The sequence below is a fragment of the Oncorhynchus kisutch genome, linkage group LG6 (genome assembly GCF_002021735.2).
Source record: "Oncorhynchus kisutch isolate 150728-3 linkage group LG6, Okis_V2, whole genome shotgun sequence".
Classification (NCBI taxonomy): domain Eukaryota; kingdom Metazoa; phylum Chordata; class Actinopteri; order Salmoniformes; family Salmonidae; genus Oncorhynchus; species Oncorhynchus kisutch.
The window spans coordinates 64,407,404-64,424,424 of record NC_034179.2 but is presented as its reverse complement, the minus strand read 5'-3'; the positions used below and the strand labels follow the sequence as shown (position 1 = coordinate 64,424,424).

General features: G+C 44.4%; 2 protein-coding genes across 3 annotated transcripts; one reads left to right on the top strand and one right to left on the bottom strand.

Moving 5' to 3' along the window:
- Positions 1 to 159: 159 nt before the first annotated feature.
- On the top strand, positions 160 to 3,302 carry atf4b (activating transcription factor 4b). 2 transcript variants are annotated; one of them, XM_020486293.2, is made up of 3 exons: positions 160 to 503; positions 1,337 to 1,750; positions 1,949 to 3,302. In XM_020486293.2, the coding sequence occupies exons 2-3, from the start codon at positions 1,447 to 1,449 to the stop codon at positions 2,917 to 2,919; spliced, it is 1,275 nt and encodes a 424-aa protein (XP_020341882.1). In that variant the 5' UTR covers positions 160 to 503; positions 1,337 to 1,446; the 3' UTR covers positions 2,920 to 3,302. The 2 variants fall into 2 exon arrangements, with proteins under 2 accessions (XP_020341882.1, XP_020341883.1); XM_020486294.2 differs by having other exon boundaries at positions 336 to 503; positions 1,952 to 3,302.
- A 6,720-nt stretch (positions 3,303 to 10,022) lies between these two features.
- si:dkey-110g7.8 (GTPase IMAP family member 8) lies at positions 10,023 to 16,460 on the bottom strand. Its single transcript, XM_020486292.2, has 3 exons — positions 14,914 to 16,460; positions 13,946 to 14,530; positions 10,023 to 12,060 (listed from the first exon to the last, which is right to left on the bottom strand). The coding sequence occupies exons 1-3, from the start codon at positions 15,710 to 15,712 to the stop codon at positions 11,984 to 11,986; spliced, it is 1,461 nt and encodes a 486-aa protein (XP_020341881.1). The 5' UTR covers positions 15,713 to 16,460; the 3' UTR covers positions 10,023 to 11,983.
- Positions 16,461 to 17,021: the final 561 nt, after the last annotated feature.

Here is a 17,021-nt window from a genome sequence, read left to right as displayed (position 1 = left end):
TGAAGTATTATTTGCTGTAGTTGAGGAACAGTAACATTAGTAACCTCTAAAAATATGACTAGGGAAAATGTTATGTATTTTTTCACTTTTTATTTGTATATTTATCTCACATAATATAATTTAAAAGTATGCCTTATGGTCTCTGTAATACACAAAAGTGACAAAAATGAATGTAGACATTAATAAATGCTTTTCTATAAGTTCCAAAATATGTTTTACAATGACGGGGGTACCACGATGGGAGGCACGGAGGCTTCAACACAGCGACTCCTATCAGTATTCTAGTGTGTATATATAAATCATTGGTCTTTTGGGAGTTGTATATTACGCGGCGCTCTCAAAATGCGCCATTTTCCACCAACGCCCAACAATATCAACATTCAAGTGACACCGCTCTCTTGAGCGAAATGGCAGTTTAACGGCTTGCGGCGGTCCTAGCAGCAGCAAATCCAACAGTGCATCAACCCAGTGCACTGCTTCAACTTCATATTTGTCAAAATGACGTAAGTATATATTTAAGGATTTTATTTGTAAGCAATTTGCCAGCTAACGTGAATCTGACAGCCCAATGACGTCAATGAGCTCGAAACTCAATTTGTGAAGCTATTAGCCTGCTTATGTTGTCTGGCGAAGTATTTTCTAAATATATATAGTATAACTTGCCGTAAGGTCGCCATTCGCCAGACAAATCCTTGGAATGACATTTGATACCAACGTCACGAGTCAGATCAGAGAATGTTACATTGTATTTCGTTCGGGCAAAATGGTCAGTGAGTAGTTTCATAATTACAGTGTTAGACATTGTCACCAATTGTTTAAAAAATAGGTGGTACGATTTTATGGAATTTTCCAGGAATGCCAACGTGGCAAACAAAATGGTTCGTGATCTTTTTTTGTTGTTTAACAAAATGGCGATATAATCAGTGTTTAACGCGGGAGGGTGAACACAAGTGTGGCTGTTGGTTAGAGAGGCGGAAGCCGCCATCTCATTCGCTAGACACACTTCCATTCTGACGATGGTTGCTGTGGAAACTGACCTCATTTGGCGCGTTTGCGAGTCACAAGACAAAGGCAGGGAGGGTATTCAGTGCCAGCGTTGTAAAATGGTAGGGGCAGTGTTGTGCACAAAACACATTACATATATAAACATAAGCTCAGACTTAATGTTTTTCCTACCCAATCAAAAATGTGCTTCCAAATATTACACAACATAACACTGCCGACCATGACATAATATAAAAATCAACAAAGGAGAAAAAGCTAATTTGCCTACATTATGAGATACTGTTTACATTATTACATGAACTCACCATGTCTAATCCTGTCTCTTTCCCAGGTCCCTTGTGGAAACCCTCAGCACTGCTGTAGTTGACAGCATAAAAGAATCGCTCAACCTCTTACTGCCGTACCTACCGTCTCAGATCCTAGTGACTGAACAACAGAGCTATGACCATGATGAGCTCACAGTTTGGCCTGGACGATATGGAGGCCCTACTCTGGGGGCCTTCCTCTCTCATGGCTGACCCCATGGGGTCGCTGCGCCACCAAGATGAAGTTGCCTCGATAGAGGGGGGGGCTTCACCCCTCTCGTCATCTTCCTCTTCTCCACTTCTCCTTCTATCCCCCCCTCCCACTCCGCCGTCACTGCTCCTCCAGGAAGAGAAGGCTGAGGCAGACTTGCTGTCCTTCCCTTGGCTATCTGCTGACCAGCTAGGCCACACCCATCACATTGGTGCAGATGATGGGAAAGGTGAGGACCATAACATCCTTAGTCCTTCCCACGTATGTTCATACTGGTCGACAGTGTGTAGAAATCCATAGCGATTTATATTTGATTCCCATCTGTTTTTTGCCGTATAGAAAAGGTAAGGACTTATCACAAATTGTAATTCCAGTGTATTACTTTAGCTATTGAGCAGCTGATTAACCCTCTCTTTGTCCTCCACAGAAGATGCCTTTTCTGGCATGGACTGGATGGCCGAGAGGGTAGACCTGAGTGAGTTTGATTTGGACTCCCTTATTGGTTCCTGCACCCCAGACGGTTCCCCCAGCTCCCCTGAAGACCTCATCACTTCCTTTGAGTGTCCCATGGAGCTGGACTTACTCCCCCTCCCCACTCTCCCTACTCCCACGGAACACCCCACCACCACTGATCCACTTCTCCCCCCGACCATGTCACAGCCCCAGGAAGACCCTCAGGAGGGGTTTCATTCACCTCCCCCCTGCGTCCCTGATGCCCAGGAGGAGCTGGAGATCAAGTCGGAGCCCCAGTCCCCAGCTCCCTCTCCTCCTCCATCTCCCACCTTCACCTTAGAGCTGGGCAGTGAGGTGTATGTCTCAGCGAGCGTCAGCGAGAAGCCGCTTCACCTGGAGGTTCCCCAGCCGGTCCCCAGCATTGTGCTGTCTCTCTCGCCGACCCGCATCGTCGTCCTCCTGGCCCCTAAACGGGAGGTCGGTGTGACAACCACTATCACCATCCCAGAGATCCTCTCTGACAGTGACAGCAGCTTCAGCTCCTCTGGTCAGCTCAACCGGCCCTCCATCGCCACAACTCAGTCAAGGTTCCAAAACGAGAGCAAACCGTACCCAACAACCCCCAAGTCTAGGCCACAACATCCAGACCAGCCATCCACCACATCGAGTGGGAAAATGAAGTCCTCCTCTGGAGGACCCCCGAAGGAGAAAAAGCTCAAGAAGATGGCGCAGAACAAGACGGCGGCCACGCGCTACCGCCAGAAAAAGAAGACTGAGCAGGAGGCCTTGAGCGCGGAGTGCGACGACCTCGAGCAAAGGAACCACAAGCTTGCGGAGAAAGCAGACTCCATCGCCAATGAGATCCAGTATCTCAAGGACCTCATGGAGGAGGTGCGCCAAGCTAAGAGCAAGAAGGGCCTCGTGACCTCTAACTGTACTGTGTAACCCACCATGTATCCCACTATCTAAAATCTATGCTTTTTAAATGCATGTATTGTATTGAGACTCCCAAAGCCCAAGTTCTATTGACCTTCCTGCCTGTCTCTTCCTTTAAGTGTTTGAGACTATTGTTCTTGTAGCTTGAGTTTGATGTAGTCCCTTATCTCTTGTATGAAAACCTTTGAAGTATTTTCCAGACAAACAATATTGACTTATGTAATTAGTCTGATCTTCTGTAGTCTGTCATCGTTTATCAATAGACGTGTCTATATTGTTGTAGATGCATGTCTTAAATAGGCTTTGAAGCCTCTTATTCAAATGTACTTTTACTGTAGTCGGAATCATATCTGATTGTATTCCTTTTTTTATCTATTAAAAAGTCAACTCCGTTTGGTTTTGTGCTATTCATTTAGCAAACAAACTGGGAATGGGAGTATACAGTGTACATGATAAAGTATATTATTGGGACCAATTTTGCCATTTCCATAGTCATTTCAAAATAGGGCCCTTGGCCTGCCTTGTCATTTGGCTAATACAGGTGTGACTGTTTAAGTGTGGTGGCAAGTTGTTTAAATATTGCCCAGATCTGACCCGCTCCAGTGCACTCCTGTCATGTGAAAACCTGTTCCGTGGAGGAACATGATCAGTGTGGTCTGGCCCAACATAAAACCCTTTACCCAGATACGGGTCAGGTTAAACAACCATTGTGTACACTCAAACTGTCAGAAAGGTCTACAGTCCCATGAGACATAAGCATGTGGTGCTTCTTTCTAGAGAAAACGGGGACTGGGTTCTAAATTGCACCATATCACCTATAAAGTTAATTTAGTTCATTGTGGGATACTACAGGAGTCAGGGTACATCCAAGTTCCAACTCCTTAATTTGTATTTTCTGATCATCCTGTGTTGAACACAGTTTATAGCACTGACCTGCTCTGAATGGTGCTGTTTGTGTGTGGACTTAAGCACTGCTTAAATAATGGAGGTTGACCACAGTGACACTGCCCTGTATTCAACCTAAAACTGGCACTAGGGTTCTGAAACTGTTTTTGTTCTAGGCCTTTTGTCCAGATAGCTTGGGGGAAATTCCATTTGGGCCTGTACCAAACATTTAGTGCTGAGGCACAATGTATGTCTCTGAAAACACAAGCTCCCCAAAGAAGCTGTGGGCAGTGAGAAGCACAACCAGTTCCATAGGACAATTAAACCCAATTTACCACAACTTCTAACTCTTGATGTTACAACTGGTCTGAAAGCAACCTTTTCATTCCAACCATTCTGTTGCACAATTTAATAATGGATAATAACCCCCTCTGCAAAGCAGGAAGTATCCTGGCTCCAGGAGTGTCATGCGATTCAGTCTTTCTTGGGAATCTCATGTGAGATCCATAATGGACATGTGACTGACCAAACCTGGCCTATCCGTTCATGGCCCGTGACTGAGACAGTAGGCTTTCACAAGTTGTGGGTTCTGTTGATTCATCAGTTGCAGTTGGCGTCAGCAACACAGTTGAAGTTTTGTATGTTCAGTTCACAGACATCTTTTAAATATGGGAAGACATGCAATAGACCTACATTGGACATATAGACCTACAAATTATCTCGGGGTGGTATTGCAAAAAAACCTTTGTTAATCACAGTTCAGTGGGATAAGCTTCAAAAAGTAAATTATTTCCTTGATTAATTCCTAATAACTTGGTAATTATTCGTTTGACTGGACCTCCAGGACCAAGTCCTCCTCAAAAACAAAGCAGGATCCACAGAGACGGTCCCCATCAGAGGTCTAGCAGCTACAGGCCCCATGAATATCATCATCAACACCTCCACACTCTGGTGCCTCCCCAGAGAGACAGATTCATCTCCAAAATGTAAATTTAGTTTCTGATGACCTCTAGATGCCTTTCAGCAAATTCCATGTGGGCTGTCATGTGCTTTTTACTGAGGAGTGGCTTCCATCTGGCTACTCTACCATAAAGGCCTAATTGGTGGAGTTCTGCAGAGATGGTTGTCCTTCTGGAAGGTTCTTCCATCTCCACAGAGGAACTTTAGAGCTCTGTCAGAGTGACCATCGGGTGCTTGGTCACCTCCCTGACCAAGGCCCTTCTCCCCCAATTGCTCAGTTTTGCCAGGTTGCCTGCTCTAGGAAGCTCATTCCATTTACGAATGATGGAGGCCAATGTGTTCTTGGGGACCTTCAATGCTGCAGAAATGAAAATGAAATGTTTTGGTACCCTACCCCAGATCTCTGCCTTGACTCAATCCTGTCGCAAAGATCTACGGACAGTTCCTTCAAACTCATGGCTTGGTTTTTGCTCTGCATGCACTGTCAACTTATATAGACAGCTGTGTGATTTTCCAAATCATGTCCAATCAATTGAATTTACCACAGATGGACTCCAATCAAGTTGTAGAAACATCTCAAGGATGATCAATGGAAGCAGGCTGCACAAGATTCTTCAAAGTAGCCACACTTTGCTTTAATGACAACTTTGCACACTCTTGGCATTCTCTCAACCAGCTGGAATGCTTTTCCAACAGTCTTGAAGGAGTTCCCACATATGCTGAGCACTTGTTGGCTGCTTTTCCTTCACTCTTCAGTCAAACTCATCCCAAGCCATCTCTGTTGGGTTGAGTTCATGGTATTGTGGATGATGCAGCACTCCATCACTCTGCTTCTTGCTCAAATAACCCTTACAGAACCTGGACGTGTGTTGAGTCATCGTTCTGTTGAAAAACAAATGATAGTCTCACTAAGCGCAAACCAGACGGGATGGCGTATCACTGCAGAATGCTGTGGTAGCCATGCTGGTTAAGTGTGCCTTGAATTCTAAATCAATCACTTACAGTGTCACTAGAAAGAACCCCTACACCGTCACACATCCTCCTCCATGGTGGAAACCGCACATGCAGAGATCATCCGTTCACCTACTCTGTCTCACTAAAGACAAGGCGGTTGGAACCAAAAATCTCAAATTGGGACTCATCAGACAAAAGGACAGATTTCCACCGGTCTAATGTCCATTGCTCGTGTTTCTTGGCCCAAGCAATTTTCTTCTTCATATTGGCGTCCTTTAGTAGTGGTTTCAAAACAGAAATTTGACCATGAAGGCCTGATTCACAGAGTCTCCTCTGAACAGTTGATGTTGAGATGTGTCTGTTACTTGAACTCTGTGAAGCATTTATTTGGGCTGCAATTTCTGAGGCTGGTAACTCTAATGAACTTATCCTCTGCAGCAGCGGTAACTCTGGGTCTTCCTTTCCTGTGGCGGTCCTCATGAGAGCCAGTTTCATCATAGCGCCTGATGGTTTTTGTGACTGCACTTAAAGAAACTTTTAAAGTTCTTGACATTTTCTGAATTGACTGACCTTCATGTCTTAAAGTAATGATGGACTTTCATTTTCTTTGCTTATTTGAGCTGTTCTTGCCATAATATGGACTTGGTCTTTTACCAAATAGGGCCATCTTCTGTATACTACTCCACACTGAGTCGCTCAAATTCATTAAGGAAAGAAATTCCACAAATTAACAATGAACACCTGTTAATTGAAATGCATTCAAGGTGACTACCTCATGAAGCTGGCTGAGAGAATACCAAGAGTGTGCAAAGCTGTCATCAAGGCAAATGGTGGCTACTATGAAGAATCTCAAATTTATTTGGATTTTTTTAACACTTTTTTTGGTTACTACATATGTGTTATTTCATAGTTCTGATGTCATCACTGTTATTCTACAATGTAGAAAACAGTTTGTTTTTTAAAGAAACCCTTGAACGAGTAGGTGTGTCCAAAGTTGACTGGGACTCATATTTATAGGACAAACACTTCAAAACATTGCTTCTTATGCTACTTTTTTTTACTGTATTTTTTTGCCATTTATTAATGTGTTATTCAATGCGTTTCTCTGGGCTATAGTAGTAAAGGCCAAATTCTATATTTTATAAACCAAAAAAAGTACATACTTTTTTATATCCTGAAAGGGTCTTAAAATTCTAAATTAAATAGCGAAATAATCCATAGTGTGACCATCTTAAAACAATTCCATATGTCAGAACTGTCTCTCTCTCCAGCTGCAGTAGGATTCAACAACACACGGATGTTTTGTCGATGTGCCTTTGATCAAAGCACTTAACCCTCATATGCTCCAGGAGTGCTGTTCTACGATGGCTGACCCTGTAAAACAACACATTCCACTTCACCCATCTGGTGTGTGACAATAAAACATACTTTATCATCAATGTATTTATTCAAAATAAAAAGTATTGTAAAATGATTGCAAAACCAATCTACAAATGAATCAACTACAGCCAGTTGCACTGCAGCAGTGTTTGTCCACAAAGCCAGTGCAGTCATCCTCCGTTAAACACAAAAGAATCCTATCAGGCAGAGCATACTGATGACCTCATGTAAATGTTAGGGTGGTGGTGGGGGAGGTTGAGGTATAGAGACCACATCAACACAAAGACAGAAAGGGTAAGGTAAACTAAATTTAAACCACAAATGCTGGCAAAAAAACATTGGATCAGAACAATGATGTTATCAGTTCAATAGTGCTGAGCCATAGACAAATGAGAGCAGTTCAGTATCCTCTACTCACCATAATCTCTGTGTACGAGCAAGAAGGCCTCATCACCATTCAGTCTGAATTTCCTCTATTTTGTCCAGCAGATCCAAACTGTGGAGCTCAAGTGTGTTTTCCATACCGGTACCCAGTTCAGGTCTCTGACCCTGCCCTATCCTAGAACCTGTGGTGGTTATATGGCGGCTGGGCTGGAGGAAGTCGGCCCCTTGCTTCATTGTGCGCCTCACAGAAACCCAGTCCCAGTTGGGGGTGTCTACTATGGTGACCTTGCGTCCGACCACATCAGCCTGCCTCCTCAGGCTCTGCTCAACTTTTTTCCACTCGTTTCCAGCCCGTCAAAACGCAAAGATCATCCGGACCCTCTGCGCCTTCTCCCTCACCCTCCTCAACCGCCCTCCTTGCCTGCTCCTACTCCAGCTGCAAAATACCAGCCATGGTTGTCTTTAACCAGCTCCTCTTCCTTCTCCAGAAGCTCCTGAACCTGTGTCTTCACCATATTGTCATCCTCACTCTGCTGTTTGTTACTATCCAGGCCATGGTATCTATTACCACACCTCTCCACCAGCCACTGAAGGGGCTCCCCAGCTGTGATGAACTCATCCACAAATGTTCCTTCAGGTAGCTTGTCCACCCCCAGTGAAGAGCACCTCCAGGCCCTTCCTCCTAGATGACCCATCTGCTTCTCTGCAGCCTTCCCGTGGCCCTCTGAAGGGCTGTGACATGGGGACCCCCAGCATAAGTGTGTGGGGTCCTGAGGGGGGGGGAGTTTGCCCGCTCTGGTGGGCCCCAGTAGCATTATCTGCTGAGTCACAGGGTGTAATCCAGGGTGGGGTGTCAACTACGGTGATCCGCCTTCCACAGACCTCCCCGTGGCCAACGGTGCTGTGGACAGTCTCTGTCCCAGTCTGGAAGACCTCCTCACCTAGGATGGCATTCCCTGTAGTTCTATTCTCAGCTTCCGGCCCCGCCAGCAACCGGAGCCTACGGTCTAGGAGATGACAGATGGGTTCTCTTGTCGGAAATGACAACAACAACCACTGATGGCTGTTTTGACTCTTCATTTGTGCTCTCCACAGCAGGAAGGTAGTCAGGCAAAAGGGACAGTTCGTTTTTGGCCTCATCACCATTCAGTCTGAGTTTCCTCTATAAAGTTGACAGCAGATGTTGGGATTGGGCAAGAAGGAGTGCGGATGGATACCTGGCATTCAGAAACTAAACTCAATTACGGGGTACCAGATTCAGAGCCAGAGAAGACTGTAGGCATTCTAGCCTCTTGTTTTCTTTCTTTCTCACTCCCCACCTCCCTTCTCCCCCCAGTTCTTCAGGGGATAGTCTGTCTGTTAGACTGTGTAAACAGAGAGAGAGCTCCACAAGATGCTGGCAGTCTTATTCTTGGCTCTCACATTCTATCCCATCTCTCTCAGACTCCTCCCCTCTCACTCTCCCTTCCTCTTTCTTCCTCCCTCTCTAATGGTCTTTCCTTCACATTCCCGGAACTCTCTTGTATCTCTTGTCATATTCAGCCTTAACGAGAACAGATTGTACACAATGCAGACGGGAAGTCAACACAGTGCAGCTCTTCTCTGGAAAGTGACTTGTTATTCAGATGACCCATATTAGGGAGCTGCTCCCACACAGAAAACAACATTTCGCTGAGGACGATGGGGGCTGGCTGGAGCAGGACTGGACTGAAGTTACAATGGTTTTCTGTTAGTCCTGGTATATTTGTTGTCCCAAGTACTAGGCTTAATCTGTGTCCGGGAAACCAGCCCCTAATGTTTTAAGACTACACACTCATTACACATATCACTACACAAGGGATGTTATGATACCAGCTAGCTACCCTACCGATATTGTTGCACACGCTATGTCTAGGTGTCCTAGGCCTAGCTACAGTACATGGGCTGTAACCTGATTTTAACTGTGCATTTATGTGAGAAGTTAGAGTATGTGGACCGTGTTGTATACCTGTGCCCAGGACACAGCAAACTTACCGGGGTCCAGGGCCAGCTCCGTTTTGACCCCTTAGTTGGCCAGCCCAAGCAGATTATTGACTTGTTCAGTTCATGGTGACAAAAAATAATATAAAAACAAAAAGTACAAAGAGGGCATGCCCCAAAACTTAAGCTAACATAAAACAAACACTGCCAGGCCGAGAGGCTTGTGGCCACCTTACTCTGATTGACGATAATCTCAATTGCCCACACCTGTGTGCTTATCAAAGCTTCCTGGCAGAGCACAGGACCTGACTCGGTTGGGGATGGCGCATGGTAGTGGTAGTATGCTGTCCACCTACTATGTCAGGGTTAAGCAACCGTGGTCCTGTTTTTTTATTTAACCGACCTAGAGGACCAGGTGTGTTGAATTTAGGCAATCACTAAACTGATCAATTAACTAAGTAGCTCTGTGTGGTGCCCAGTTGGGATAAAATCCTGCAGTACCTGAGGCACTCCAGGAACAGGGTGGCCCATCCCATGTACTATGTGCTAACACTGAACAACCACCCCATATCATAACAATATACAGTACATCCAGTGCAAAATGCTTTAATGTACATGTTTTCACGGATTTCAGTGCAATTGAACATTCACATAACATCATGTGCATGTATTTTTTAATATGTGTACTGCAATGCACTACTAGATAAAACAGTCAGTAAAGCATTTATACGTGTCAGAGTTGCGATATTTAAAATACAAAGTCAATGTTAGATTTCAATAATACACGGCAGTGCTGTTACAGAACATCCATTACTACATTCCAATTTAGTTTGGTTTGTTCTGACGACACAAACCAAAGCCTGATAAAATGATAAGATTGATGTGATTATTTTAAGAGTGCCGTTTATCTTTAGGATGCTCACCACAACATGCATTTATAAGACAATGTATTCATAATGCGTAGTTGCATTTTCAATTACCATAACACCTTGAGGGAAACAATGACAACTGGGTCGTTCTTGAATTGCAGTGGCATTTGGGGATTTTGGAAACGTCCATTCTCTAGATTTTAAATATTTAAATGTATTTGGGTACATCTTCCCATTTCAAATCAACTAAAAGGGCAGCTTAATGACTTTAAATCATTTCTACCGTTATGAAAGAATTGTGCCACAGTAGGAGTAATAACGCCAATGATGGTAACACCAATGATGGTAACACTAATGACACATTTTAGGTCAACTAGGATTTTCTTAAATGGAGGCCATAGAAGGTCAAATATTACGTATTTAACCCTTTAAAAATAATTGACTAAAGTGACATGATGAATAATTTAGCTCACAATATAATTGCACTTCATTTACATTTCAATAGAGGCAACCACATCAGGTGAGGCAACCCCATATCACAGTCATAGTAAATATGCCACATTATATGCCAAATAGCCAACATGGATGGAAGTATATATAGACGTTTAGTTGCTAATTGATTACATAAAAATTTATCTTGAATGTTGGCTGTATGGTATATATGAGGGAGGTGTGCCCCTTTCTGTCCAATGAGGTCAATAACAGGGGGAAAAAATCAGCAAGTAAAAATATAATCACACTTCAGAATAGGGAACAAGTATTGAGGTGCTATCCCAGCTTGAGATAGTTTCTTGTGTTACTTGATATTTATTAACAATAAATATGACTTTATTATAGCTAATAATGAGGTTATTATTACATGCATTATAATGTTTGCATAACAAATAAACTTAATTAAGGCCTAATAAATGGCTAATAACACATAATAAAGGCCTTATAAGCTACTTATATACATACTTATAAGATATAAATGAGTGGCTCATATGTGTACCTTCAAATAAAGTGTCACCCTTGTTTGAATTGTTGTTATTAATTGGCAATTAAGAGATTGAGAGATTGTGACTTTTATCAATGTAATTCTAAGCATAATTTCCAATCCCCCATATATGTTTTGGTAAATAGATATTTGTATTATATACATTTGCCTTCTTTTTAATAGTCTTTATTTGTTTTCATTGAACTATACAATATTTTGTTACTTTCTAGCATTCAAAATGGTAGATAGATATCTCTTAATGCCCAAAATATGTCACTACAATGTGCTTGCATTAAGTACTGCATACAGTTTTGCAGTATAAAGGACTTGCATTATGTTGTATCATTGATAAACAGTTCAATGTAAACAAAAACATGAATGATGTGCAATTATTTGTCCTTTTAAAGTGTTTTTCATGGTTGCAAAGGCGAGGGACGCAAATGCCACAGCAATTCAAGAATGACCAAACTACTTTGAATACATGTTCAGTCCCTTCAGAATGTATTCACACCACTTGACTTTTTCCATTGAAAAAGTCAAGGGGTGTGAATACTTTCTGAAGGCATTGTATGTGTTATTTCATTTAATTTCCAGTGTAATTATACACCAGGCCACTTTGAAATGTGAATGTTTTGGCTTGGAGTGTGAGAGCATGTCCACCTTACAGTGTGTAAGCATGTGCTCTTGGCCACTCTCTCCCTTGTCACTACTGGAGCTGGCATCCTCTGCTACAGTCCTCTTCAGGGCTGTTGTTCTCAGATGACTCAGGGCTTTCTTCATCCACTGTCAAACACAAAATAACCCAATTATCTCAAAACTTATTCTCTAAAGGGGGGGTTCAAATAATTTGGTAAAATATTGAATTTGGCCTTTACTACTATATCCCAAAGAAACACATTAATGGCAAAAAACACTGGATAAAAAAATCAAATCATAAGGAATAATGCTTTGAAGTGTCATATATCTAGGATATGTAAGAAACCTCAGGAAATATGTTATTCTTTTGGGACATATATTTACCCCTTTATCTTTGTTGGCACAAAGCTGCCTTCATACTTCCCTTTGTTTGTTTGGGTTACCTTCAGACGAGTCCCGTGACACTTGTGGGGGTGGTAGAGCAAAACGGAAAACACCATCTCGGGTTCGTGAGTTTCTCCCTTCCATACAGTGGTCATAATAGTTAGGCCAAACCGTTTTTGATGCCACAGACGTTTTCGTGAGAAGAACTCATGGTCTGACAAACACAGCTGTAGCTCGGCCACTTTCCACCGCAGATGTGAAAGGCCGACATAGGCGTAAGCGGTGGATTGAGACACATCCCATAGCTTAAACTGAAGGATTTTGATGTTCCGAGACAGGATTCGGTCGAGGAACAGATCTGGGTATTGAAACATTTCTGCAGCATTGAAGGTCTCCAAGAACACAGTGGCCTCCGTCATTCTAAAATTGAAAAAGTTTGGAACCACCAAGACTCTTCCTAGAACTGGCCACCCAGCCAAACTGAGCAATCGGGGGAGAAGGGCCTTGGTCAGGGAGGGGACCAAGAATCTGATAGTCACTCTGACAGAGCTCCAGAGTGCCTCTTTGGGGATGGTTGTCCTTCTGGAAGGTTCTTCCATCTCTGCAGCACTCCATCAATCAGGCCTTTATGGTAGAGTGGCCAGACAGAAGCCACTCCTCAGTAAAAGGCACATGACAGCCTGCTTGGAGTTTGCCAAAAGGCACCTAAAAGTCTCTCAGTCCATGAGAAACAATATTCTCTGGTCTGATGAAACCAAGATTGAACACTTTGATCTGAATGCCAAGCGTCACGTCTGGAGGAAACCTGCCAACATCCCTACGGTGAAGCATGATGGTGGAAGCATCATGCTGTGGGGATGTTTTTCAGCAGCAGGGACCAAGAGGCGAGTCAGGATCAAGGGAAAGATGAACGGAGAATAGTACAGAGAGATACTTAATGACAACCTGCTCCAGAGTTCTCAGGACTTAAGACTGGGTCGATTGTTCACCTTCCAAAAGGACATTGACCCTAAGCACACAGCCAAGACAACGCAGGAATGGCTTCGGTTCAAGTCTCTGAGTTTCCTTGAGTGGCTCAGCCAGAGCCCGGACTTGAACCCAATCGAACATCTCTGGAGAGACCTGAAAATAGCTGTGCAACACCGCTCCCCATCTAACCTGACAGAGCTTGAGAGCATCTGCAGAGAAGAATGGTAGAAACTCCCCAAATACAGGTATGCCAAGCTTGTAGCGTCAAACTCAAGACGACTTGAGGCTGTAATCACTGCCAAAGGTGCTTCAACAAAGCACTGAGTAAAGGGTCTGAATACCTTTGTAAATTTGATATTTCATTTTTTTTATACATTCGCAAAAAAATATAAAACCTGCTTGTGATTTGTCATGGTGTATTGTGTGTACATTGATGAGGGAAAAAACCTATTTAATCCATTTTAGAATAAAGAAGGAACAAAAACAATTTAATACATTTCAGAATAAGGCTGTAACGTAACAAAATGTGAAAAAAGTCAAGGGGCCTTAAAACTTTACTGTATAACAAAAAATGCTTGACAAAAACAATCATAATAACATATATGAACTTCATCCAGAAGTGAATTAATGACAGCAGGGAAAGAAGAGAGGGGTTCAGTATCATCTACTGTCTACTCACTCTGTATTGGCAAGAAGGCCTCATCACCATTCTCTCTGATCATTTCCTCTATTTTGTCCAGCAGATCTGAGATGTTCCTTGTGTCCTTCCCCGGCATCTTGCTGTCCACCACGTGATAATAGTTCCCACAGTATTCCAACAACCTGTGGAGCTCCCGCCCTCCCTTCTGAATGTGCTCCTCGACGGGCGTTCGGCCTAGCCAATCCCCGCAGCTGAACAGCACCATGGTGTGGAGACACGCCCTATCACCAAACAGGCCCTCCAGGTGGGCCTCCAGGGTCCGCCTCTTGCGTGAAGTGAGGGTGGAGATGATTGGCAGCACCAGGAGAAGGGTGTGGGGGCCAGGCCGGAGGAGGGTGGCACCTCGCTTCGACTCCTGTCTCACGTGTTTCGGGGTACGTCTGACGGAGAACCAGTCCCAGCCAGGGGTGTCAACGATAGTGACCCTGCGTCCGGCCACCTCAGCCTGCCTCCTAAGGCTCTGCTCCGTCTCTGTTCCAGACTCAAAGTCCCGCCGGCCCAGGATGGTGTTCCCTACAGAACTTTTTCCCACTCCTTTCCAGCCCAACAAGAGGACCCTCAGCTCTGGAAGAGACAGGGAGAGATAGAAAGCTTTATAACGTGTATGCTATTTATTAAAACCTTTGTGAACATTTAGGAACTATTATGCCAAGTATACAAAACTCTTAGAAAAGAAGGTTATATTTAAAAAGGTTTTTCAGGTGTCCCCATGGAAGAACCCTGTAGCAAAGTTAACCGGTGTTATTACATGAACCGTTGTTAAAAACCCGTTGAAGGACCCTTTTAGGTTCCAGGTAGAACCTTTTTGGGGTTCCATGTAGAACCCTTTCCACCGAGGATTCTACATGGAATCTAAAGGGGTTCTTGAGATGGTTCTCCCGTGGAGACAGCCGAAGAACCCTTTTAAAACTCTTTCTTCTAACAATGAAGCAATAAGAGCTGGTCACCTCTGGGAGGCCCTCCGACCATCCGCAGTCTCTGCCTCTCCCTTTCCTCCCGCTCCTCTCTCACCCGCCTCTCTTCCACCGCCTTCCTTGCTTGCTCCTCCTCTAGGAGAATCAGTTCGTTTACTGCAAAATACCAGCCATGGTTTTCCTTAACCTGCTCCTCTACCTTCTCCAGCAGCTCCTGAACTTGTGTGTTCACCGTGTTGTCATCCCCACTCTGCTGTGTGTTACTATCCAGGCCATGGTATCTGTTACCACACCTCTCCACCAGCCACTGAAGGGGCTCCCCAGCTGCAATGAACTCCTCTACGAACGTCCCCTCCGGTAGCTTGTCGACCCCGGTGAAGAGCACCATGGTGGACCTCCAGGCCCCTCCTCCTAGATGACCCAGCTGCTTCTCTGCTGCCTTCCTGTGGCTCTCTGTGAAGGGCTGTGACACGGGGACCACCAGCAGGAGAGCGTGGGGCCCTGGGGGACAGAGGGTGGCACCGACACAGGGTCCCTCCTTGCTAGCCCGCTCTGGCGGGGCCCCTGTGTTATCATCCGCTGAGTCATGGGGTATAATCCAGCCTGGGGTGTCAACCACAGTGATACGCCTCCTGCAGACCCCCCCGTGGCCAACGGTGCTGTGGACAGTCTCTGTCCCAGTCTGGAAGATCTCCTCACCTAGGATGGCATTCCCTGTGGTGCTCTTCCCAGCTCCTGGTCCCCCCAGCAACAAAAGCCTACGCTCCGGGAGATGACAGATGGGTTCAACTGTCGGAGACGACAACGACTGGCAGATGTTTGGACTCTCCATTTGAGCTCTCCAAGGCAGGAAGGTAGTGAGTGATAGATATTGTCCTGTTTTAATGTCTATGCTGTCAGATGGCCAGAGAAGAGAGAGCTATAACTGACAGTAGCTGCCGTTGGGATTGTCCATGGAAGAGTGCAGATAATTATCTGTAGCGAAACATAGAGGAGCAGAGCTCCAGAAGTAAACTCACCTACCGGTACCAAATTCAGAACCAGTGGAGACTGTAGCCATTTTGTCTCTAGCCTCTTGTTTTCTTACTCACCCCTCCACCTCCATGCTTTTTGCCTCCTGCTCCTTCAGGGGACACCGGTAATCTGTTCAATGGTGTATCCTGACCAGTCCACAAAATACTGGCTGTCAAAAAGGTTTAGTCTTCTAGTCTCTCTCCCTCTCATGCTCACTCTCCTTCAATCGCAGAACATTTCACTCTATCCTACCCCCCCCCCTCTCTCTTGCTCTCTCTCGCTCTCTGTTTCCCCTTTCTCTCTTTGTCACTCCTTCTCTCTCTTCCTCTCATTCTACTATTTTCTTTCTCCCTTTCTCTCTGTAGGTCTTTCTGTCTTGCCCCCCCTCTTCCCTGGAACTAATTTTCCCCCCTTTTTAAAATTTATCTTCTCAAGAGCGAATATTGTGCAGACAGGAAGTTAACACCATGCAGCTTCAGGGAAATGACTGGTCATATTGAGGGGAAGCAGACAAGGGAGCTGCACCCACACCGAGCACGACATACTGCTGCAGACAGAGACAAAGTGGGGAGCAGAGTTGGAGAGAATTTGCTGTGGTTACAGCTGTGGGAAGTATTCCCCCAATGCTGAACACTATTTATAATACAGACATTGGAGGAACATGTGTGAGAGAGGGAGAATATGAGGGAGGAGGGAAAGAGATGATGACATATTGAAATACGGTATTAACAAGAAAATACAATATTTGAAATGCAGACCAGAAATGTGTGGTTTTGTACATTTTGGCTACTTATAATACAAACCAAAGAGTCGTGACTCTTATGAATCATTTCAGTTTAGCGTGTGAGCATCTTGTGCCAGTCTTAATAAGCTTTGCAACAGCTTTACGAGGAGGAAAAATGCATCTAGGCAGCCATAGCGCGAGAGCCACTGTAGAGCGAGACCACATGAAGCAACCACTAGATTGTGCGGCTCCCTCTGCAGGCCGAAATAAACACAACACCCCTTGACTTTAAAAAACAATAAATACAAAAAAAAATCATCATTACAAAATGCCAAAGATAAGAGTACCATAGCTATATCTCACATTCTCCCACATTTCTGGTTGGCAACACAGGGAACACAAA

Excerpts from the sequence above, each read along its gene's own strand:
- atf4b (XM_020486293.2), top strand. The coding sequence starts at position 1,447 with ATGACCATGATGAGCTCACAGTTTGGCCTGGACGATATGGAGGCCCTA. Across the intron at positions 1,751-1,948 it reads TGGTGCAGATGATGGGAAAG|AAGATGCCTTTTCTGGCATG; the intron begins GTGAGGACCATA and ends TGTCCTCCACAG.
- si:dkey-110g7.8 (XM_020486292.2), bottom strand. The coding sequence starts at position 15,712 with ATGGAGAGTCCAAACATCTGCCAGTCGTTGTCGTCTCCGACAGTTGAA. Across the intron at positions 14,531-14,913 it reads GGTCGGAGGGCCTCCCAGAG|AGCTGAGGGTCCTCTTGTTG; the intron begins GTGACCAGCTCT and ends TGTCTCTTCCAG. Across the intron at positions 12,061-13,945 it reads GGCCTTCTTGCCAATACAGA|TGGATGAAGAAAGCCCTGAG; the intron begins GTGAGTAGACAG and ends TGTGTTTGACAG.